This window comes from Heptranchias perlo, chromosome 7 (genome assembly GCF_035084215.1).
Source record: "Heptranchias perlo isolate sHepPer1 chromosome 7, sHepPer1.hap1, whole genome shotgun sequence".
Taxonomy (NCBI): Eukaryota; Metazoa; Chordata; class Chondrichthyes; order Hexanchiformes; family Hexanchidae; genus Heptranchias; species Heptranchias perlo.
The window spans coordinates 77,992,682-78,017,244 of NC_090331.1; the positions used below are offsets into that span (position 1 = coordinate 77,992,682).

The following is a 24,563-nucleotide window of genomic DNA, read 5'->3' on the forward strand; positions in this document are numbered from 1 at the left end:
CGAAGAAGAGCTGGTGAGTTCACCCCAGTGTCCTGGCCAATATTTATCCCTCAACATCACTAAAAACAGATTGTCTCATTATTTATCTCATTGCTGTTTGTGGGATCTTACTGTGCACAATTTGGCTGTCACATTTCCTATATTACAACAGTGACTACACTTCATTGGCTGTGAAGTGCTTTGGGACGTCCTGAGGTCATGAAAGGCGCTAAATAAATGCAAGTCCTTTCCTTAGTAGTGCAACTTTATCCATTGGTTATATTAGATCTATATATATATATATATATATATCGGAGTTTGGAGAGTTAGTGGCCTACCTTATAAGAGTATTTAGATTAGTGAATTTTAGCTCAGGAAGGTATAAAAAGGTGACGAATTGTAACAGGACTTTGGATTCGACCCGGGAACTTTGAGCCCAAGTGTTGTACACTCAATAGACCTCGTTTTCCAGAATCTGGTTTGCTTGATTTTGTAAGTACTTTACCTTATTTGAAGGATTAAAGTTTGAATAAGAGAAACTTTGCTTGTGTGCGTATTGTCTTACTGACATCGAATGAACTCACCTAAAGCTAGCTAGCTAACAGTGGCACCCCGGGTGCGCAAAATTGTTTTACATAGAAATAAAAAACAATTTTTCAGACAGCATGGAAAACTGAAAAGATCTTCCAAAATTCAGCAGGTTAATTTTATAAATATTGGTATGATATGGCAGCCTCACTCTACCATGCATGCTTAAAACCATTCGGCCCATTGTGCCTGCGCCAGCTCTTTGAAAGAGCTATCCAATTAGTCCCAATCCCACGCTCTTTCCCCATGCAAGGTTTATCAGGGAACTTGATTGAAAATGTCAGCTTATATTATCATGTTAAAAATCCATCTCAGGAAGTTCTCTTCATTGTTGTAGCGTTAGGGATTATTACTGAGAAGTTTTATTGATGCATGAATAAGGTTTAATATCTTAAGGTCGACAAGGATCCTACTGATAGAACACAAGACAAAAGATTAGAGACCCATGGCTGGGAGTGTATTAAAAGACTTTAAAAAAGAGACTTACACGTATCTCAGAAATATCTCAAGAGTGTATCAGATGATATGAATGGGCTTTGAAGTGCTTTTACTGTTTTATGGGTAAATGTGGTGGCCATTTTGCACACAGTAAGCGCCCACAAACAGAATGAAATGAATGACCAATTAGTTTGTTTTGGTAGTGTTAGTTGAGGGGAAAATGCTGACCAGGACACTGCTCTTCAATGAATAGTGCCATGGGGTCATTAATGTCCACCTGAACCAATGGAACTGAAATTGATGGCAGTCTGTTTTACACAACACCAAATTTTCTTTTCCGTTGAGTTCAATCGGGCAGCGTGTAAAACGGGCTGCTGATTCGCTATCGCTCATTCTAGCTACTTCTCAAGACCAATTTCACCCCCCATGTGCCATACAAGGACAGAACCTCCAATGTGGCATTACACCTTCAGTAATGCACTGGAGTGTCAGCCTAGAGTATGTGCTCAAGTCCTGTCATGGGGCTTGAACCCCTAGGGCTCGATTTTAGCACCCGCGATCGGGTGCGTTCGTGGCGGGGGGGTTGCGAAAATCGGGGATTCCCGGGGGTCGGGAGCCCGGCTCCAAGCCGCCCCATTTCCTGGTTCCCCACTGACGCGCTCACATGCGCGAGCAACCCCCGCATGTGGGACTCCCGCCGGCAATTAAAGCCAGCGGGGAGCCACTTAAAGTACTTGAACAGGTACTTCAGGTCGTTTACAGACCTGATTCACCTGATATTTTAGCAGGGATGGGATTTTGCAACTGACTGGGACTGTTTCCCATACTGGGGGAAACACTCCCAGTTCAAATGGACGTGTTGCAGCCATCAGCTGCAAAGGTCCATTTGACAGATGGTGGGGGGAGACCCTCACTCATTGCAGGAGGCCACTCTGTCACTTGGGACAAAGTTTGGCCTCCACCACCCTCCTCCTCCTAACAACAAAATTCACCAACTTGCACACTTACCCCGGTGTCCAGACACATGTACCTACCCTGCGGACTCCCTCAGATGTACATCTTCTGGATGGGGGCCGCCGTAGCTGCAGTCATGACCTCCTCGGAGGGTGAACAGCATCACCAGCCTCACCGGCCACGCCATCTACCTCTGACACGTGGAGCTCCACAACACAGTGCTGTGACACATCCACCTGCACAGCAGGAGGGAGGGCAACCGCAGAGAGAGATGCATCGCAGAGGGCACTACCCTCGCCACAGGGTCCACAGACCGAGGCTTAGCTTCCTGGACCTCTCTGAGCAGCAGTGCACACGGAGGCTCAGAGTCACTCAACATGTAGTCGTGGACATCTGCAGCCTCCTTCATGCCGAGCTGCTCCCGGCTGGCCCGAGCACCATCTTCTTACCTGTCCCTGTCAAAGTCACCACTGCCCTCAACAACTTCTCCTCCGCGTCCTTCCAGGGTGCCACTAGGGACATCGCCGATGTCTCTCATTCGTCTGTACAAAAGAGCCCTGCAATTACACTTATACCCAGTCTGCATTGACACAATGGGTGGCATCAGTTGTTGGTCTTCATTGTGATCCTCAGGAAAGGGCATTATTGCACAAACCAGACAAGATTCGCAAAGACGTGACAGTAGTGGTGCCAATATAATATGTAATGTGAGTTGATCAGAAATTAAATAGAAGTAAAAACCATGACAAACCCTCAAACACCCTTGTGCATCCCCTTCATGCTCACAACACATTTGCCTTATGCTTCCTACTGCACATATGTGATGCATGCCCTGTGGCTGCAGCACAGGTAGTGGCAGGTTGAGTAAGGCTGACTGTGAAAGAGATGCATGAGAGGTTGAGTATGAGATAGAGCCATGAGATTGTATGAGGATTGGGTTGAGTGGTAGTGGCGGGATGAGTACTGGCGAGGTGATTAAGTGCAGGTAAGATGAGGATGAGGTTTGAGTGGGTGTGAGGGGTGATGTGACAGAGTAGTGTTGGCAGTGCAGAAGGAGATGTGGGGTGGGGGTGGTGATGTGGCAGACAGAGAGTAGGGGAATGAGTAAGTGTACTCACTTTGGCTGACCTACTTAGGTCATTGCAGCGCCTCCTGCATTGTATGCAGGTGCGCGATATGTTGGTGGTGCAGGTGACCTCCTCTGCCACCTCGAGCCAGGCCTTCTTGGTGGCAGAGGCAGGCCACTTCCTCCCGCCCGCCGGGGGGAAGATCTCTGTCCTCCCCCTCTTCATCACCCCATCCAATAAGAGCTGGAGTGAGGCATCATTAAACCTGGGAGCAGCCTTCCCCCTGGGCTGCTCCAAGCTGTAATTTTTCCTATTTCTTGCAGCATCAGTCAGTGGAGGACTGCCCCTTTAAATAGAGCTCCTCCAGCTGACAGACCTTACTGCGCATGCACAGACCGCCCGCTGCACAGCTCAGCAGCGGGGAACCCGGAAGATCAGGTAAGTGGATCCAATCAGCTTGCGATTGCGCGCGGAGCAAACTGATTTCACCGAGCGCGTTACCCACACACCCAATCGACCCCCCGCCGCCATGGTAATATTGGGCCCCTAGCCTCTGACTCTGAGATGAAAGTGCTACCAATTTAACCAAACTGACAATAAAAAGGCGACAATGGAATCTAAGAGTTGGGATGGGATGGGAAGGATTGAGATGGGTTGGGATGGGTTGGGATGGGATGGGATGGAATGGGTTGGGATGGTTTCGGATGGGTTGGGATGGGATGGGTTGGGATGGGATGGGTTGAGAAGGGTTGGGATGGGTTAGGATGGGTTGGGATGGGTTGGGATGGGTTGGGATGGGATGGAATGGGGGCTGGGCAGCTGCTCTGCTGCTGTCATCAAATGAGAGCAGTTTATGCAGAAACCCAAGATCATTACAACATCAGCCACTCTCCCCGCTGTCTATTATTTTTCATAACATAGACTGAGAGTCTAGTTTTACTTTTCCCACGAGCTTTGACGTTTGACTCTGCCTTTTCCCTGACAACTGCTGCATTTTGCAATGGGTGGGTCGCTGTCGCCAAGGCTACTAGTTTTACCTGTTTAATTTTGTACGATTGGTTTCTGCTGTAGAGTTCACTGTGCTGATAATTATCTTCTGCCACAGTTGCCCACCAAGGGATAGGAAAGGCTGGGGCAAGGGAATCTTACAAGTGAATAACATTTATTCAACAGTTAAATAGCACAGGAACAACTGTACAACAGAATTAATTGAAATCATTGTTTGTATGCATTATAATGAAATGCTGGACTGGGTGATGCACTGGATTTGTTTTGAATTTCCACCTCTGGGACCTGGTTTGAATCCAGTCCACACCGATGGGAGGAATGTCTCTTCTCTCTGCTGACTGTAAGAGTCCTGTGTGAACTAACTCAGCTCCTAGTTGGTATGGAACGTAGCATAAAGGTGCCTCTTAAAAAAAAAAGAGTAGAATGGTGTAGTGCTTCTGGCAGTCAACTAACAAGCCAGAGGTTATGGGGTAAATTTCAACCCCACGAACGGGTGGGTTCGGGGTGGGTGGGAAGGTAAAAATCATAAAAAAGTAAAACCCGCCTCCAAACCGCCCACTTCCAGTTTTAACGGAGACAGGTCGACGGGCGGGCGACCAACCCGTTCTCAGGAGGCGGGTCAATCAGTGAAATCTTTTAAGGAGGTTGTGGGCCTCCATTTTAATAGGTTTTTTATTTTTAACTCCTGGGGGCCAGGATTCCCGGGCCTTCTGCTTCACGCCACATAAGAGAAGGCCCGGATCAGCAGGTAAATGCTTTTATTGCACTGCTTATGGGCCAGGAGGAGCAGGAATGTTTTCTCCAGGTCCAACAAGCCTACCTGCCACGATCCCACACGCGCGATCGGCTGACCCCCTCCCGATGTCAGACACCTCCCCGCGATCGCCGACCCTCCCCCCAGCAATCTCCGACCCCCCCGATATCCGGCCCTCCTGAAGATTTCTGACCCCCCCCACGACCTCCGACCCCCCAACGATCTCCGACTCCCCCCACGATCTCCGACCCCCCACCAACTCCAACCCCCCCCCATGATTTCCAACAACCCCCCCCCCACCGATGTCCAACCCTCCTATGACTGAGACCCTGATGACCATCCCCCCGATCACCCCCCCGCCAATGGCTGCCATTGACCGATCCCCTCCCCTCCACCCCCGATGACCGGACCCCCACCACCCCCCCCAATCTAAGACTTAACTGCTGGCTTCCGCTCCCTGGCTGCTCTCCCTTCCGACTGACAGGCAGCCTGAAAAAAATTGAAAGACGTCCTTACATCAAAATCGTAAGGACGTCCGGGAAATCCATAGTTCCAAGTTTCCCATCAGGAATTTTCCCCCCCGCCCCATCACCTTCCCAGCTCCCTGTTAAAATTTACCCCCATGAATTCAAATCCCACCATAGCAGGAAACTGAATTCAATACATCTGGTAATGTATGGGCTGGCACCAGAGTTAAATAATGACGAAAGGTTCCAGAGTGTCATCAAAAAACTGGCTCACTAATGTCCTTCAGGGAAGGGAAACTGCCACCCTCTACCCGGCCTGGCCTACATGCGACTGCAGCCCCACACGACAAATTTGACTCCTAATACCCACTGAGTGTTGGACTTTGAGTGGACAAGTGTGTGGGCTTTGAACATGTGATAACAAGGTGAAGAGTGGAGACAGGGAGGCAGGCTAGGAGACCCTCGACATGATGAGCACATGGGCTAATATTTGAGTTGCGGTGGGAGGAGGGGGAAGAAGCAGAGGCAGAGGCAAACAAAATGACACAATTGGTGATGGGGCAGATATAGAAATGTTCCATTCCCTAGGAAGAAAATCCTGTCCTTGAGGAGTGCAAAATTTTCCCCAAAAAGTACCAAACATAATGGAAAAGGAAAACATCAGCTAGGAAAAGTAGAAATTAAATCACGAAAAGAGATGTGAGATTGTGAAGAGGAGATTTGTACGATGTCTATAGTTATACTGAGTGATATGTGCAAACTCCGTTGAAAGTTGCAGACAAGCAAATTAACACAATCGATGCAGCACAGCTGAAGGTCTAAAAGCAACAATCCAAGGTTTCAATTGGGTCGAGTACACATGACTTCGACCTTCTTCATTGTCTCAGTGTCCACATAGTTGTAAAATCATTTGCATCGCCTCGCTTGCTGGGATATACCAGAGCAATGGCTGAAAACAGATTTACAGGACTGGGCTAAGAGCTGCATCATTATTATTGGGCTCTCTGATAGATTTTGCACAACCTTTTAGCGTAGATAAATCGTAGGCCTCTTTTCACTTAATTAGGCCGATTTTCAACTGCTGGCTGCCCGTTTCTCGCCTGAAAAATAGTCAGCCGGCAGTTGAAAATGGGTGAGGGGAGGAGGGGCACCTCGGCTGCTCATTGGCGTCCAAGGCCCGCCTGCTGCGATTTTCAGGCCGGCCTGTAAATGAGTGAGCGGCACGCCCGCTTGTTACTGGCAGGAGGCCGCTTAAATGTGCAAATTGGGGTCCTACGCCAATTGTAGGACTCCGTTTGCAATCTTTAGGTACAGCTAAGATAGAAGCCCATGGAATCAAGGGAAAAGTACGGACTTGGTTAGGAAGTTGGCTGAGCGAAAGGTGACAGAGAGTAGGGATAATGGGAAGGTACTCACATTGGCAGGATGTGACTAGTGGAGTCCCGCAGGGATCTGTCTTGGGGCCTCAATTATTCACAATATTTATTAACGACTTAGATGAAGGCATAGAAAGTCTCATATCTAAGTTTACCGGTGACACAAAGATTGGTGGCATTGTAAGCAGTGTAGATGAAAACATAAAATTACAAAGCGATATTGATAGATTAGGTGAATGGGCAAAATTGTGGCAAATGTGAGGTCATCCACTTTGGATCAAAAAAGGATAGAACAGGGTACTTTCTAAATGGTAAAAAGTTAAAAACAGTGGATGTCCAAAGGGACTTAGGGGTTCAGGTACATAGATCATTGAAGTGTCATGAACAGGTGCAGAAAATAATCAAGAAGGCAAATGGAATGTTGGCCTTTATATCTAGAGGACTGGAGTACAAGGGGGCAGAAGTTATGCTGCAGCTATACAAAACCCTGGTTAGACCGCACCTGGAGTACTGTGAGTAGTTCTGGGCACCGCACCTTTGGAAGGACATATTGGCCTTGGAGGGAGTGCAGCGTAGGTTTACTAGAATGATACCCGGACTTCAAGGGTTAAGTTACGAGGAGAGATTACACAAATTGGGGTTGTATTCTCTAGAGTTTAGAAGGTTAAGGGGTGATCTGATTGAAGTTTATAAGATATTAAGAGGAACAGATAGGGTGGATAGAGAGAAACTATTTCTGCTGGTTGGGGATTTTAGGAGTAGGGGGCACAGTCTAAAAATTAGAGCCAGACCTTTCAGGAGCGAGATTAGAAAACATTTCTACACACAAAGGGTTGTAGAAGTTTGGAACTCTCTTCCACAAACGGCAATTGATCCTAGCTCAATTGCTAATTTTAAATCTGAGATAGATAGCTTTTTGGCAACCAAAGGTATTAAGGGATATGGGCCAAAGGCAGGTATATGGAGTTAGATCACAGATCAGCCATGATCTTATCAAATGGCGGAGCAGGCACGAGGGGCTGAATGGCCTACTCCTGTTCCTATGTTCCTAAATGGGCAGAGCGTGCACTGCGCATATTCCGCCCATTTTTACCAGGCGACTTAACCAGCGGTCATTAAAGGGACCGCTCGAGAAAAGGCCCAAAGATGTCTCTGGGGAATTTTTGTGGGGCTGCTCCCCCTGGCTCCACAGTAAAATACTGCAGGCGGCTGTCGAAGCTCTGATTGCAGATCTCCCCCCCAAGCCCCACCCCCAGGCCCAATCTGCTGACCAGCTCGGTATGCGACCCGACTGATTTCCCTCCCTCCAACAACTAGCAAGCTTAAAATGAGATACTGCTTGACACCTGCAACTCGCCACTAGCGCTCAAATGAAGCCCAAAACTGGAAATGGTCGGGGCCTCTCGATATCAGCTTCGGGCTGGCACTGCGTCACTCTGCCAACTTTGCACCCGTTTTCAGTAGGAAGTCTAAAATCACCTCCCGTGAGTCCCCAGAGAAAGGCTACCTTGTTTTCTCAGTGTGCCCTACCTATAATATACGACACTGATCTGAGGCCGGACATTTTGTATGGTTACGCAGGCTACACACAACCAAAGATTTGTTAGAGATTTTTTTTCAATTATTTTGTGGCTCCCTGATTTAAAATTTCAGATATTGCCTGGTCAGAAATGTCACTTCCTGTCACCTTGACTTTGTTTCTCAGTCCCTCATTGAAACGAACCTCACGTAAACAAATACCTGAGCTGGTTAAATGATAAACCCGTTCACAAACAGGACTGCAGCAACCCGCAATATTCAATCTGCTGGCTCTTTTACAAGAGTCAAATCCCAATTGTGATAGTTCACGGTGTCAGAATCAGGAAAATCTAATAGAAAACAAGCTCATTTTTCCCCCAGGCTTTTCCCCTCCTCTCCTGAAGACAATGACTCATACTGGGGTACAGTTCCACATTTGCTAGCAGCCTCTTGGTTTCTGACCCAAGTGGACACTCTGGGGGTCATTTTGACTTTGGACGATAGTGTAAAACAGGCGGTATCGGATCAGCCTCCTGTTATACATCTCTCCCGATTTTTATTTCCATTGACTATCGCCCAAAGTCAAAATTACAACCCCACCCCCCCACCACCATCCCCCACTCTTTGTGTGTGAGCACAGAAAGCAAGTTTCAGCAAACTCTACAAACAACAGGCAGGGAGAAATCACAGCTAGTCTCAATCCTGTTTTTCCACAATATCCATGCACCCAGACTTTCCAGCAGAGATCACCAGACATAATCAGGAGTCGGAAACCTGGCTGATTTTTCCAGCAGAGGTCACCAGATATAAATCAGGAGTGGGAATCCTGGCTGATTTTCCCCACTCCCTCACCCAGTTGCACAGAGGCTAAACAGTAGCACCCTTACTACCGACCCAACCAAGACCACAGGCTAAACTTGAGATCTTCCTGGACTGCGTGTCGGAGTACCATCCAAGATGGTGGATTTACCCACCGACCTGATTTCTAGTTCTTTAAAGAACATTCTGAACACTATTTGAAAAAAAAAGTCTATCATGTCTCCCAGCAGACAGGAGAAGTCCGCCATTTTCCCAGTCAAAAGTCAGCCAGCTGGAGGCTCACCGTACTGGGACTCTCAGCTCAGAAAGACTTACATATTGTATGGGTTTCTCTCTGGTCCACTGTTATTACCTTGGTTGCCTTTTGGCATCCTGGATACAGATCGGGCATTTCAATGTGACTAACAGCAGGTTAGTCTTTAGTCTTCTTGGCAGCAATAAGAAAATGGCAGCAATAATAGAGAATATACAATGGCAGAGAGTGAGTTATAAGGCTGTAACACATTCAAAGGGTTCAGATGACATCGTAACCCAAAAGAGCCAATTGAGAGTGGTTGGTGAACCGAACCAGAGTGAGTACCATTCTTGAAAACACTCACTAATGCTTCTTCTTAAAAATAAGACAATTTCATTTCCTTAACCATTTTAAGCTCTTCCCATCTGAGTGCTCTGGAGTTTGCATTTTCCTTTACCAACACTATTACTAGCGACCTTGCCTATGTCACTTTGCAATATGTGATTGAAAACCCATTTTACATTATTATGGTACCAGACCAGGGTTACGATGGAGCCAGCTGACACTCTATATATTGTGGCCTATCCTTTCTTTTGCTTCCTATCACTTTTCTGCCCATACCCCTCCTCTTATGAAGACAGCAACTGATGAAGTAGCTGTCCAACACCTCACCCTTATGTGAAAGTGGACAGCGAGTGTTGCGACTATTTAACAGCTGAACCTAATGCTGCCCTCGTGCAGTGTCCACAGAAACACAATTCCAGGGTAAATCATTACATTGCAACACAGGAATAGGCTGATTTATCCCCTTGCCTAATCTGGGTACATCGAGGTCAGTTGTAGCACACCCAGTTCGGCTAACTCAGCCCAGACCATGGGTTGAACTTGGGATCTTCCTAGTCTAGATAGTTAAATGCCACACCATGTGGCTCATTTACCCCATGACCCATTGAGGAAGGTATGTGACCTAACCTTACCCTTGTCCACTGAATTACGTACATTAATTTTGTGAATCGAAGTCTTCGCTTTCCTCGCTCCAGTGTTTTCCTGTCCGTTTCTTCCTGTTCCTCTCAGCCATTACAATAGCAGCTACTACAGTGATGAAGACTGTAAAAGTGATGACCAGGACTGTGACTGTCTCTGCTATGCACAACTGGGTGTCAACAGATGCTAAAGGCAGATCCTTCAATCCAGGGGGCTCCAGGCAGATCACATTGTTATAGTCATCCACAATCAGGCGCTGGACACTGTGCAGCTTACCGAAAACCCTCTGGAGCTCACAGTCACAGGTCCAGTTATTCTCAGACAGTAAAATGTGCGTGCCCCAAGTCTGAATACCCAAGAAAGTCTTGTATTTGATTCGTTCCAATACATTTTTGGACAGATTTAAGAGTGTCAAGCTTGTCAATGACGTGAAAACACCGGAGTCAACATTTTTGATTTGATTACCCTGAAGATTTAACACCTCCAAACTTTGAAGCATGAAGAAAACACCATTATTTAAGATATCGAGTTGGTTATTCTGAAGGTGCAGCTGTCGCAGCCTCGTCATACTTCTGAAAGCCCCATTCTGTATGTTAGAAATCTGGTTATTATTCAGGTAGAGTTTCTGCACATTGTCTAGGTACTGGAACATTTGTGAATTGAGCTCCTCTAAATTGTTGTCTGATAGTATTAGCTCGTTGAGGAAGGAAAGGCCAATGGAAAAGCTGTTGCTTAGCTGCCTGATATCATTTCTCTGGAGATCAAGCCTCCATAGGTTCCCCAGTACGGTGAAGGCTCCATCCTCCACTTCCTTGACATTACTGGAGCTAATGAGGAGAATATTAATTCTCCAGAAGGACTGGAAGGCTTTGGCTGGAAGAATGGTCAGGTTATTCTTGGAGAGGTCCAGGTGCTCTGTATCTGTTGGTATGCTCTTGGGGACCTGGTGGAGTGAAGCAGCTGAACAGTTTACATACTTGAGGCCTTCTCTACAATCACACCCTCTGGGACACAGGGACCAGGTCTCAGATGTAACGCTGGGTCGAAAAACAAGCAGCAGCACTGCAGGGAGAATCATCTTCAACTGTCCTTTTAAAACTGAAATCGGAAGGTGGAAGGTGGAAGTGGGAAGTTCTGAAACTCCCAGGTCATTTGCTACAGTCTCTCTGTGTTTCTAATTGTGCTGCTTCTACTCTTCCATCACAGCCTTAAGGGTTCAATCAGAATGAGAAAAATTAAGTAATCAATTCAATAAAATACTCTTCATCTGGATATTATTCAATACTGACTAATATCCAGCTAATTGCATCATCCAATACAATCCAAGTACTGATAATATATACTGTAATGTATAGTCATGTATTTTATTAATTTCCAGGATTATACAAATAGATCTGAGTAAACATTAATCAGCACTAGACCGTCCTGGAAAACAAAACGTTTGTTTTTTCTAGGGAAGCACTTTTACCTTGTCAAAAAAATTAAGCTGCCACAACAAATATATTGTCAGCTCATAGATCACACTGGGAGGTTTAACTAAATTAATGTCAGTCAGTATAAGCACCAAGAGCTGCATCTTTACAACTATCATTAGCAGGTTTATTAATCTGACCACGGTTTTCACAAAGCAAATATCAAATTCCACATACATATAAAATATATAAATGCATTAGCCATGTATATGATATATTTAATCTTTAGATGTTGATTCTATTTAGAAAATATTGTGAAACACAAAAAGTAATTGGCCAGGAGGTCTCTGTAAAATAACGGCTTTGTTTGTAATGCATCCATTACCTGTACTGAGCTCCCACCTGTACTCCCTATGTTCTGGGTCTGTTTGCTGGCTAGACGTTTCAATAGGGATCCACAATCTTGGCAGTGAACGGTGAGATGAAAAGGAGACGGGGAGAGACTCCAAACTGCCCGGGGATGGAGGGGGAGGGAGGGAGAGAGAGAGAAAGCAGCGGATATCCAAGAGCTTGGGTCTGATGTATTGCTGAGGAGATACAGCAAGGATTTACGAGGTGGGTTGGATTTTGGAGATGAGTCTTTCAGGCAGGGCGGGGTGAGATCAGGGTGAGGTGTCAAACAGTGGGTTGGGTTTAAGTGCTCAGTACGTGTCGGTAGGAAAAGGGACACGGTTACCTTGCTGTAATGAGAGATATCCCTGTAAATAATGTAGGAACCAACTTGGCACCGCTTGCTAGATACACCCAGAACATCCTCCCGCCGAACGTGCAGTGGGCGACTTACAGCAGGAGCTTAATTCAAGGTAAATAAACGCCATCCTCCCTGCCTTCCAGCACTTTGCTCTTCAAGGACAAGAATTAAAAAGCCCCACTAAGCGACGAGTTTATTGTTGGGGCAAGGAATCGGATAAACAACAAAATTCATTAGAATGCAAAATGTAGTAACAGGCTTAAATCATAGACAAGTATTTTATATATATATATGTATGTATATCCCCTTTTAATTCTATTTTTAACAAATTTCCATTAAAAATTTGCCTTGCAAATGCAATCAGTGCTCAGTTAAATCCCGTTTACATCTAGGTTTAGTGCCGCTGTCAACACAATTTTTGTGTTTAAGACTTTAAATAATGAAGCTTGACTGCAACATCATGAATTGTTAAGGATTGATTAAGTGCATCCCCTTTTTTCTTTCATTGAAATGATTTAAACAGGAGAGAGCTTTAGAGATTGTGAAAGGGTGTAGATTTCTGATACTGGAACAGAGTAAAACGCTACTGAACAGCATGTTTCCTGTTCAATTCCAATCTGTCAGAAAACCTTTAATCCTTTATTACGAATCAACAACAAGCAAATACTTTACTGTTACTCAACAGCTTGAACAAATCAATTAGTCAGCCTGATCAACAGGTCCTGAGGAGGATTTAAAGTACTAATAAGTGGAGAAGGGTAAACCTTGCCGAGCAAACAGAAAACAGAGAAGAAAGAATGACCAAACGTGCCAATATAGAAAACCAGCAAAAGTGGACCAACAGCGTCAAGGAAACAGTTCAACACCCCCCACCATACTGTGAAAACAAGTAGCTTGGTGTCCGCCTTGGCTCAGTGGGTTGCACTCGCCCCTTTGAGTCAGAAGGTTGTGGGTTTAAGTCTCAATCCAGAAACTTGAGTACTTAATTCAGGCTGATACTCCAGTGCTGTACTGAGGTGGTGCTGTCTTTTGGATGGGGTTCAAAACCAAGGTTCTGTCTGCCCTCTCAGGTGGACATGAAAGATCCCATGGCACTATTCAAAGAAGAGCAGGGGAGTTATTCCCTGTGTCCTGGCCAATAATTATCTCTCAACCAATATCACTAAAACAGATTATCTGGTCATTAATCTCATTGCTGTTTGTGGGACCTTGCAGTGTGCAAATTGGCTGCTGCGTTTCCTACATTTCAACGTGACTATACTTCAAAAGTACTCCATTGGTTGTAAAGTGCTTTAGCATGTCCTGAGGTCATGAAAGGTGCTATATAATTTCAAGTCCTTTTAATGGGTGGTAATCTGGTGAAGCGAATCACCCATCCATCGTAGAACCTGTCCGATTTTCATTCAATTGATAGCAATGGCATGACAATCAGACCGGTTCTGCAACAGAGGGGAAATCTGCTATGCCAGATATCGCCCATGTGGTTCGTTCCCCTCCAAGTCACACACCATCCTGACTTGGAAATATATCGCCGTTCCTTCTTCGTCACTGGGTCAAAATCCTGGAACTCCCTAACAGCACTGTGGGAGAACCTTCACCACACGGACTGCAGTGGTTCAAGAAGGCGCCTCACCACCTTCTCAAGGGCAATTAGGGATGGGTAATAAATGCTGGCCTTGTCAGCGACATCCACATCCCATGAATGAATAAAAAAATGTGTTGAAGACAAAAATATACTCCCATGACTCAAATGATTATGGAAGCTGCACGTAATGGGTGATGTAACAGCCAGAGAATGCTGGAGGACGTTATAGTTAGCACCTTAGAAACAGAGGCCAAAGTATAAGTTTAATGTCAGGCTTACATTAAAGAACAGGAGGAAAACAACAGAGATTCTCGAGTTTAGGAGGATGGATTTGGAGGATGTTATAGTCTGGGCTTTTTAAACATAATTTCTATTTTAGCAGTTGTACCAGGCTATTCACGAGTTGGCCTTAACCATTGTGATTAGGTAATGAGTGCCTTTGGTTACATTGCGCAGAGCTAATAATTTCCCAATTCAGCTGTAACATGCACACTGGAATGTGTGTAATTTTCTTGTCATAGCTCTTCATAATTCAGAAGATGGAAAGAATCAAACAACGGAACCATTTCTTACGGACAAAAAACCCCTCAGATTTACTTAAATTTAAATATAGAATCAAAGATGTTAAGCAATTCTACACATCTCAATTGAACGAGAAATGCTTTGCATGGGATTAAATTTACCCTTTTCAAGCATCGAACCTTGTTCAGTTAAATCAAACAGTCCGGCAAATATTACTTCCAGCGGACTCTTTCAGGTCTACCTTCTTGGCACATGCAAACCTTCAGCCTCTTACATAAGAACTTAAGAAATAGGAGAAGGAGTAGGCCAATCGGCCCCTCGAGCCTGCTCCGCCATTCAATAAGATCATGGCTGATGTGATACTAATCTCAAATCTAAATTCATGTCCAATTTCCTGCCCGCTCCCCGTAACCCCTAATTCCCTTTACTTCTAGGAAACTGTCGATTTCTGTTTTAAATTTATTTAATGATGTAGCTTCCACAGCTTCCTGGGGCAGCAAATTCCACAGACCTACTACCCTCTGAGTGAAGAAGTTTCTCCTCATCTCAGTTTTGAAAGAGCAGCCCCTTATTCTAAGATTATGCCCCCTAGTTCTAGTTTCACCCATCCTTGGGAACATCCTTACCGCATCCACCCGATCAAGCCCCTTCACAATCTTATATGTTTCAATAAGATCGCCTCTCATTCTTCTGAACTCCAATGAGTAGAGTCCCAATCTACTCAACCTCTCCTCATATGTCCACCCGCTCATCCCCGGGATTAACCGAGTGAACCTTCTTTGTACTGCCTCGAGAGCAAGTATGTCTTTTCTTAAGTATGGACACCAAAACTGTATGCAGTATTCCAGGTGCGGTCTCACCAATACCTTATATAACTGCAGCAATACCTCCCTGTTTTTATATTCTATCCCCCTAGCAATAAAAGCCAACATTCCATTGGCCTTCTTGATCACCTGCTGCACCTGCATACTAACTTTTTGATCTTCTTGCACTAGGACCCCCAGATCCCTTTGTACTGCAGTACTTTCCAGTTTCTCACCATTAAGATAATAACTTGCTCTCTGATTTTTCCTGCCAAAGTGCATAACCTCACATTTTCCAATATTGTATTGCATCTGCCAAATCTCTGCCCACTCACCCAGCCTGTCTATATCCCCCTGTAGGTTTTTTATGTCCTCCTCACTCTCCACTTTCCCTCCCATCTTTGTATCATCTGCAAACTTTGATATGTTACACTCGGTCCCCTCCTCCAAATCGTTAATATAGATTGTAAAGAGTTGGGGACCCAGCACTGACCCCTGCAGAACACCACTGGCTACTGGTTGCCAGTCCGAGAATGAACCATTTATCCCAACTCTCTGCTTCCTGTTAGATAACCAATCCTCCACCCATGCCAGAATATTACCCCCAATCCAGTGATTTTTTATCTTGAGCAATAATCTTTTAGGTGGCACCTTGTCGAATGCCTTCTGGAAGTCTAAATACACTACGTCCACTGGTTCCTCTTCATCCACCCTGTACGTTATGTCCTCAAAGAACTCGAGCAAATTTGTCAGATATGACTTCCCCTTCGTAAAGCCATGCTGACTTTGTCCTATTAAATTATGTTTATCCAAATGTTCCACTACTGTCTCCTTAATAATAGACTCCAAAATTTTACCCACCACAGATGTTAGGCTAACTGGTCTATAATTTCCAGCCTTCTGCCTACTACCCTTTTTAAATAAGGGTGTTACATTAGCAGTTTTCCAATCTGCCGGGACCTTTGCCGAGTCCAGAGAATTTTGGAAAATTATTACCAAAGCATCCACAATCCCTACTGCCACTTCCCTCAAGACCCTCGGATGTAAGCCATCAGGTCCAGGGGATTTATCCGCCTTGAGTCCCATTATTTTACTGAGTACCAATTCCTTAGTGATTTTAATCGTATTTAGCTCCTCCCCGCCTCGAGCCCCCTGTTTGTCCAGTGTTGAGATATTCTTAGTGTCCTCTACCGTAAAGACTGAAACAAAATATTTGTTCAGCATTTTTGCCATCTCCATGTTTCCCACCATTAATTTCCTGGTCTCATCCTCTAAGGGACCTACGTTTGCCTTAGCCACCCTTTTTCTTTTTATATAACTATAGAAACTCTTGCTATCTGTTTTTATATTTTTTGCTAATTTATTTTCATAATCTATCTTCCCTTTCTTAATCAATCCTTTAGTTACTTTTTGCTGTCTTTTGAAGACTTCCCAATCTTCTATCCTCCCACTAAGTTTGGCTACCTTATATGTCCTTGTTTTTAGTCGGATACTGTCCTTAATTTCTTTACTTAGCCACGGATGGCTGTCATTTCTTTTACATCCTTTTTTCCTCAGTGGAATATATTTGTTTTGAAAGTTGTAAAATAACTCCTTGAATGAACACCACTGCTCATGTACCGTCTTACCCTTTAATCTATTTTCCCAGTCCACTTTAATCAATTCCGCTCTCATACCATCATAGTCTCCTTTATTCAAGCTCAGTACGCTTGTTTGAGAACCAACCTTCTCACCCTCTGATTGGATATGGAATGTAACCATGTTATGGTCACTCATTCCAAGGGGATCCTTAACTAGGACATTATTAATTAATCCTGGCTCATTACACAGGACCAGGTCCAAGGTTGCTTGCCCCCTTGTAGGATCAGTTACATACTGCTCAAGAAATCCATCCCTAATACACTCAATAAACTCTTCCTCAAGGCTGCCCTGCCCAATTTGATTTGTCCAGTTAATATGATAGTTAAAATCCTCCATAATTATAGCTGTTCCCTTATTACATGCCCCGACTATTTCCTGATTAATACTTCTTCCAGCAGAGTTGCAACTATTAGGAGGCCTATATACTACGCCCACTAGTGTTTCTTTCCCCTTATTATTCCTTATCTCTACCCAAACTGTTTCATTATCCTGATCCTTTGTCCCAATATCATTTCTCTGTATTACAGTGATTCCTTCCTTTATTAATATAGCCACCCCACCTCCACTTCCTTCCTGCCTGTCCTTCCTGATTGTTAAATACCCTGGCATATTTAATTCCCAGTCGTTGTCACCCTGCAGCCATGTTTCTGTAATGGCCACAAGATCATACCCATACGTAGTTATTTGTGCCGTTAACTCGTCCATTTTGTTACGAATGCTACGTGCATTCAGATAAAGAACTTTCAAATATGTTTTGTGACACTTAGTTCCTGCTTTTTCCTTTTTTAACACTTTACCTTTTACTCCATACCTTCTGTCCCTTCCTGACACGCTTTCCTCTGTTTCCCTGCTCAGGTTCCCAACCCCCTGCCACAGCTTTGATGCTGGGTTAATCGCCTTACGCTTTCTAGTTTTTATTTTATCTGTCGTGCCTAAAGTACACTTTCTTTCCGCTGCTCTACGCTTTTCCCTCTCACTTGTTCTTGAACAACTGTTTGTACTATTTGTATTGTAGATTTCCCTTGGGTCTTCCCCTCTCTTGCTGCTCTCAATTTTATTCTCTTCTGACTCCCCACTCAGGTTCCCATCCCCCTGCCACTCTAGTTTAAACCTTCCACAACAGCACTAGCAAACACCCACGTGAAGACATTGGTCCCGGTCCTGCTCGGGTGTAACCCATCACGCTTGTACAGGTCCCACCTTCCCCAGAACCGGTCCCAATGTCCCAGGAATCTAAATCCCTCCCTCCTACACCATCCCTGCAGCCACGCATTCATCCTGTCTATTCTCCTGTTCCTATACTCACTAGCACGTGGCACTGGTAGTAATCCTGAGATCACTGCCTTTGAAGTCCTGCTTTTTAATTTGTCTCCTAACTCCTTAAATTCGCCTTGCAGGACCTCATCCCTTTTTTTACCTATGTCATTGGTACCAATATGGGCCACGACTACTGGCTGTTCATCCTTCCCCTCCAGAATGCCCTGCAGCCGCTCCGTGACATCCTTGACCCTAGCACCAGGGAGGCAACATACCATCCTGGAGTCACGTTTGCGGCCGCAGAAACGCCTATCTGTTCCCCTTACAATTGAATCCCCTATCACTATAGCCCTGCCACTCTTCTTCCTCCCCTCCCGTGCAGCAGAGCCACCCGTGGTGCCCCGAACCTGGCTCTTGCTGCATTCCCCTGCTAGGCCATCTCCCCCAACAGTATCTAAAGCAGAATATCTGTTTGAGAGGGAGATGGCCCCAGGGGACTCCTGCTCTACCTGCCTAGTCCTTTTACTCTGCCTGGCGGTCACCCATTTCCTTTCTGCCTGCGTAATCTTTACCTGCGGTGTGACCACCTCACTGAACGTGCTATCCACGATAGTCTCAGCATTGCGGATGCTCCACAGCGAATCCACCCGCAGCTCCAGCTCTGAAAGACGGTTAGCCAGTAGCTGCAGCTGGACACACTTCCTGCACACATGGTCGCCAGGGACACTGGTAGTGTCCATGACTTCCCACATAGTGCAGGAGGAGCATATCACGGGTGCGAGCTCTGCTGCCATGACTTGCCTTAGACTCTCAGACTCTCCTCCCGCTCTAGGTCTCTCCTTTTATACTGTGCTCACCTCTCGGACTCTCCTGCCTCACCTGTGACGTCGCACAGTAGTTGTCTCTTGTTGCAGGTCTGCTGCTGCTTTTTATTCCACAATCTCAGTCTTCTACTCTCAGGTCCACTGCCGCTCTGGGGAAAAAATTCGGAAAAGCAAGGCAAAGCAGCACCTCCTTCCCCCACTTCACCGAACTCCCACACGTACCAAACTCTCCGTTCACACTTGATTTCACACAGTTTCTTTTGTGGACTATTTAAGATAAGGGCTTACCAAGCTCCTGTTTCTGGACAGCTCCAGACATCCCTGAACCACTGGTGTAACTCAAAGGCCCTCATGTCCTATATCCTCAATTTTTTTTTGATAAGACTGTCAATGAATCCTGATCAAATGTCCAATGGTACAGATTCGCATTATATTAGAACACAGAATTATGAAGAGAATCCCAATAATGCAAATGAACAGGTAAACACACATTGCCTGGAATCTATCACTTGTCCACTCTCACACATTTCGGCCAGCTAAAAGTGTCATGAGATATTAATGAAAAACGCATTTATGTCAGACATTAGCGAAACAATTCCCTATCCTGCATTGAATGACAGGGAACGATTGACTAGTTAGCATCTATCCTTTTAACACAGGACCAGATATTTACAGTGTGGACTTTTGAACCTAACTAAAGGATCTAATTCACAAGAATAACTGCAATTGACCTCCTTTTGAAGTATAGACTATAGTCTGAGAAACCAGAACTAAGCACTTAACCTAATTAACCCAAAAGTAAGCCTGTACCCAATTTCTCAATTTGCGACAGCGGGGATAAAGAGGGAACGAGGAGGGCTCCACAGGGGCACATTCCTAATAAGGAAAAGTACTAGGGGGAAAATTGGAATATGTTCAGGAATACATTAGAGAGAACACAATGTAATATATGCCACTGGAAAAGAAGTATGAGAAGGAAGGAAACCAATGTGGACAACAAGGGAAATCAGGTGGCATTAAGGGCAAAAAAGAACTTCCCTCAAATATAAATCTGTAGGGAGAATGAGAGAGCTGAATATAAGAATTAGTTGAGTGACGTAGGAAACTGGTCAGGAGAGCTAAAATAGAGAATGAGACTAAGATACTGGGAAATGTAAAAACATAACACGCTTTTACAGATATATTCAAGCATGCAGGCAATCAGAACGAAAAGGTAGGATTCCTGAAGGATCCCAAGGGTGTCACGATATTGAGTGACCAAGGAGTAGCAGATTTCCTAAGTGAGTTCTTTGTGTCCACGTTCACAAAGAAAAACACAGGCTGTCTTCCCAATAGAGGACAATTGTAAGGAGTCGCACAACGCCAGGTTATAGTTCAACGGCTTTATTTGAAATCACAAGCTTTCGGAGCTTTGCTCCTTCGTCAGGTGAAGTGAAGAGTTACATAAAGGCACAGCATATATAGTCAGAGAACAATGCCTGGTGATTACAGATAATCTTTCTAACTGCCCTTCATCACACCTTGGCAGAGAGATAATCACAGCAATCAAAGGAGTCAATGGTGTTCAGACAGGTTAGTCAGGGAAACATTACATCCAGGAATACTGATGTGGGGTTAGCAGGGGTCAAATGTAGCAGATGCTGGAGCTTGTATTAAAAACAGATAACTTTTTTTGGCTGGAAATCGCAGCAGGTCCAGCCGCATCTGTGTATGGAGAACAAGCCAACTACGACTTGAGTCTGGATGACTCTACGTCAGGTGGGGTTACATGTAACGTGACATGAACCCAAGATCCCGGTTGAGGCCGTCTTCATGGGTGCGGAACTTGGCTATCAATTTCTGCTCGACGATTTTGCATTGTCGTGCGTCTCAAAGGCCGCCTTGGAGAACGCTTACCCGAAGATCGGAGGCTGAATGTTCTTGACTGCTGAAGTGTTCCCCGACTGGGCGGGAAGCCTCCTGTCTGGCGATTGTTGTGCGGTGTCCGTTCATCCGTTGTCGCAGTGTCTGCATGGTCTCGCCGATGTACCATGCTCTGGGGCATCCTTTCCTGCAACGTATGAGGTAGACAACGTTGGCCGAGTCACAGGAGTATGAACCATGTCCCTGGTGGGTGGCGTCCTCTCGTGTGATGGTGGTATCTGTGTCGATGATCTGGCATGTCTTGCAGAGTTTGCCGTGGCAGAGTTGTGTGGTGTCATGGACGCTGTTCTCCTGAAAGCTGGGTAATTTGCTGCGAACGATGGTTTGTTTGAGGTTAGGTGGCTGTTTGAAGGCAAGTAGTGGAGGTGTGGGGATGGCCTTAGCGAGGTGTTCGTCGTCATCGATGACATGTTGAAGGCTGCGAAGAACATGACGTAGTTTCTCCGCTCCGGGGAAGTACTGGACGGCGAAGGGTACTCGACGAAGGCCATCCCCACACCTCCACTACTCGCCTTTAAACAGCCACCTAACCTCAAACAGACCATCGTTTGCAGCAAATTACCCAGCTTTCAGGAGAACAGCGTCCACGACACCACACAACCCTGCCACGGCAACCTCTGCAAGACATGCCAGGTCATCGACACAGATACCACCATCACACGAGAGGACACCACCCACCAGGTACATGGTTCATACTCCTGAGACTCGGCCAACATTGTCTACCTCATATGTTGCAGGAAAGGATGCCCCAGAGCATGGTACATCGGCGAGACCATGCAGACACTGCGACAACGGATGAACGGACACCGCGCAACAATCGCCAGACAGGGTTCCCTCCCAGTCGGGGAACACTTCAGCAGTCAAGGACATTCAGCCTCCGATCTTCGGGTAAGCGTTATCCAAGGCGGCCTTCGAGACACACGACAACGCAAAATCGTTGAGCAGAAATTGATAGCCAAGTTTCGCACCCATGAGGACGGCCTCAACCGGGATCTTGGGTTCATGTCACGCTACATGTAACCCCACCTGACGTAGAGTCATCCAGACTCAAGTCGTAGTTGGCTTGTTCTCCATACACAGATGCGGCTGGACCTGCTGCGATTTGCAGCCAAAAAATGTTATCTGTTTTTAATACAAGCCCCAGCATCTGCTACATTTGACCCCTGGTGACCCCACCTCAGTATTCTTGGATGTAATGTTTCCCTGACCAACCTGTTTGAACACCATTGACTCCTTTGATTGCTGTGATTATCTCTCTGCCGAGATTATCTGTAATCACCAGGCATTGTTCTCTGACTATATATGCTGTGCCTTTATGTAACTCTTCACTTCACCTGACAAAGGAGCAAAGCTCCGAAAGCTTGTGATTTCAAATAAAGCCGTTGGACTATAACCTGGTGTTGTGCGACTCCTTACATTTGTCCACCCCAGTCCATCACCGGCATCTCCACATCATGCCCAATAGAGGAGTCAGCTAGGCCGAGGGCTTTAACTGTAGGAAAGGCACTCAGCCTGGATGGATGTAGCTAATGAAATCAGTCACATTCTGGCAGGTATCTAAATCCGGCAGTCTGAGGGAGTTGGATTAACATCTTTAGAAATGCAGTCGTGCATGCAGGGTGCTGGCTGTGAGGAGTTACTGAGCCCAATAATGTGAGGGAACTCGATTAACATCAGTGGAGAAACATCAACAGTGTGCTGGCTAGTAGGAGTTACTAAGCCCAAGAGTTCAAGAGAACTGGATTAGCATAGTAATGATGCAGTTATTAACACAGGGTGCTATCCAAGAGAAGTTACTGAGCCTAATACTGTGAGAGAGCTGGATTAACAACAGTAGAAATGCACTCACCAACAAGAGTACTTCAGTCATTGTGTCATTTTGGTCTGTACAGTGCAAGTTGGGAGTTGGGCGCACATGGAATGTGGATGTTATAAGGCTGTGGAGAAGTGTTATTTCTGAGGTTTTATAAAAAATATTGCAATGTGTTTAAGTTTGTTGTTGCGTTTCTAGGTTCTGCTTTAATAAAAATATATTTTTTAACCAAAATTTGGACAGTGGAGAGTGATAGTAGCAGTGTGAAACTACATCACATGGAGCAGCTTTTGATGGTCAAAATTGGTCATGTGAGAAGAGGCATTATATTAGTGTTACCTCCTGCACCAGAGCTGCAATGTCTAATATTTTTACTTTGGCTTTAAAATCCTCTGCCGTCATTGCATCCTGTCTGGATGCTATGTAGGTAATCAACATGGCTTGATTGAATACACAGTGAGAGAGAATAAACCAGTTGTAATGTAAGTGCTGAAAACAGAGAGGAAAAGATCCAGCGCCTGAAATTCCATGATCTTTTGTGGGTAAAAGTTGGGTCTGGAATTTGGGATGCAAGTCAGATAAGCCGGTCTCACACCCATTCTAAAATACGCACTAAATTCCAAAATTCCAGTGGAATGGGATGCAGGCAGTAGATGTACCACACCCAAAGTGGTGGCATTTACACAAATGACAGTATATTGAGGGCAAAAGCTGCTGTCCCAGAAATTTCACCATTTACACCAGAATTGCATTTGACATAACTTAAGCTTCCAGAATCAAGGGGTAAGTTATCTGCATGACTTGTCAAACCAAGAAGTGGTGGAACACACAGGCTTTTAGTTGTCCACAAAATTTGTCTGAAACAACAGCTTTGTCTGAAGTGATTGCGATTTTTTTTTCTCCGCTGCTAAGAGAGGATTCTACAAACTGTCTTTCAGCAGTTTCAGGCGGGAAAATCCTGCTCTTCCCACCTGACATGGAGCCCTTACCATGGTGTTCACTATGGCCATTCCCATAAATGAAGGCAGAACATAAGCAGGAGAAAGAGGAAATGAGAGAACCATGCAGGATTAGATTACATCGAAGAAGAAGAAGACGAACTAGGAGGTACCATCTCACCAGAGTCAATGGGCTACGCTACTCCTTTGAGATTGTATCAGATCTGCTTAAGGAAACAGCAGTTCTTTAAGGAGACTTGAGTGGTGCTTGGCTATGCTGGGATATCATGAGCCTCTTGGGACCGAGGTGACTCTAGTTTCAGGACTTCTAAGTGCCAGGAGGACTCTTCAGGCAAATTGCATTGCCACTGCAGGAGCATGGACGGCCTGGTACTGTACTCTGCTACCAATATCAGAAGGCATCTGAGATGGCTGGCTGGAAAGGTCACATGAGCTGTCAGTAGGTGGGAGGACAGCATCATGAAGGCAGACTCTAAGCCATGACGCTTCTGCTGGGTACTGGATCTGAGTGCCCACTGAGCAGCGGAAGGGCAGACATGATGTTATCAATTAGAACCTGCAGATCCCGAGAGTTGGCATTTGGAAGTTCTTGGAAGCCGGTTGCCAATGTTCCCTTGAAACAGATGTGAAGGCCTGTAGTCAAAGTATCCATGTTGGTTGCACTGACTGGTCTGGAGACCTTCCTGGGAGGGATGGATGCAGATTTTTTTTTATTCGTTCATGGGATGTGGGCATCACTGGCGAGGCCGGCATTTTATTGCCCATCCCTAATTGCCCTTGAGAAGGTGGTGGTGAGCCACCTTCTTGAACCGCTGCAGTCCGTGTGTTGAAGGTTCTCCCACAGTAATGTTAGGAAGGGAGTTCCTTATCATAGAATCATAGAAAG

At 45.5% G+C, this 24,563-nt stretch overlaps 1 protein-coding gene across 1 annotated transcript; it reads right to left on the bottom strand.

The window, feature by feature from the left end:
* Nucleotides 1-10,203: 10,203 nt before the first annotated feature.
* Nucleotides 10,204-23,120, bottom strand: LOC137324052 (leucine-rich repeat-containing protein 70-like). The gene is made up of 2 exons (XM_067988221.1): nucleotides 23,058-23,120; nucleotides 10,204-11,130 (listed from the first exon to the last, which is right to left on the bottom strand). Exons 1-2 carry the CDS (start codon nucleotides 23,118-23,120, stop codon nucleotides 10,204-10,206), a joined length of 990 nt encoding a protein of 329 aa, XP_067844322.1.
* Nucleotides 23,121-24,563: the final 1,443 nt, after the last annotated feature.

Coding starts and splice junctions, on each gene's coding strand:
- LOC137324052 (XM_067988221.1), bottom strand. CDS start 23,120: ATGACGGCAGAGGATTTTAAAGCCAAAGTAAAAATATTAGACATTGCA. Junction 11,131..23,057: donor TTGCAGCTCTGGTGCAGGAG/GTAACACTAATA, acceptor TCACTCCACCAG/GTCCCCAAGAGCATACCAAC.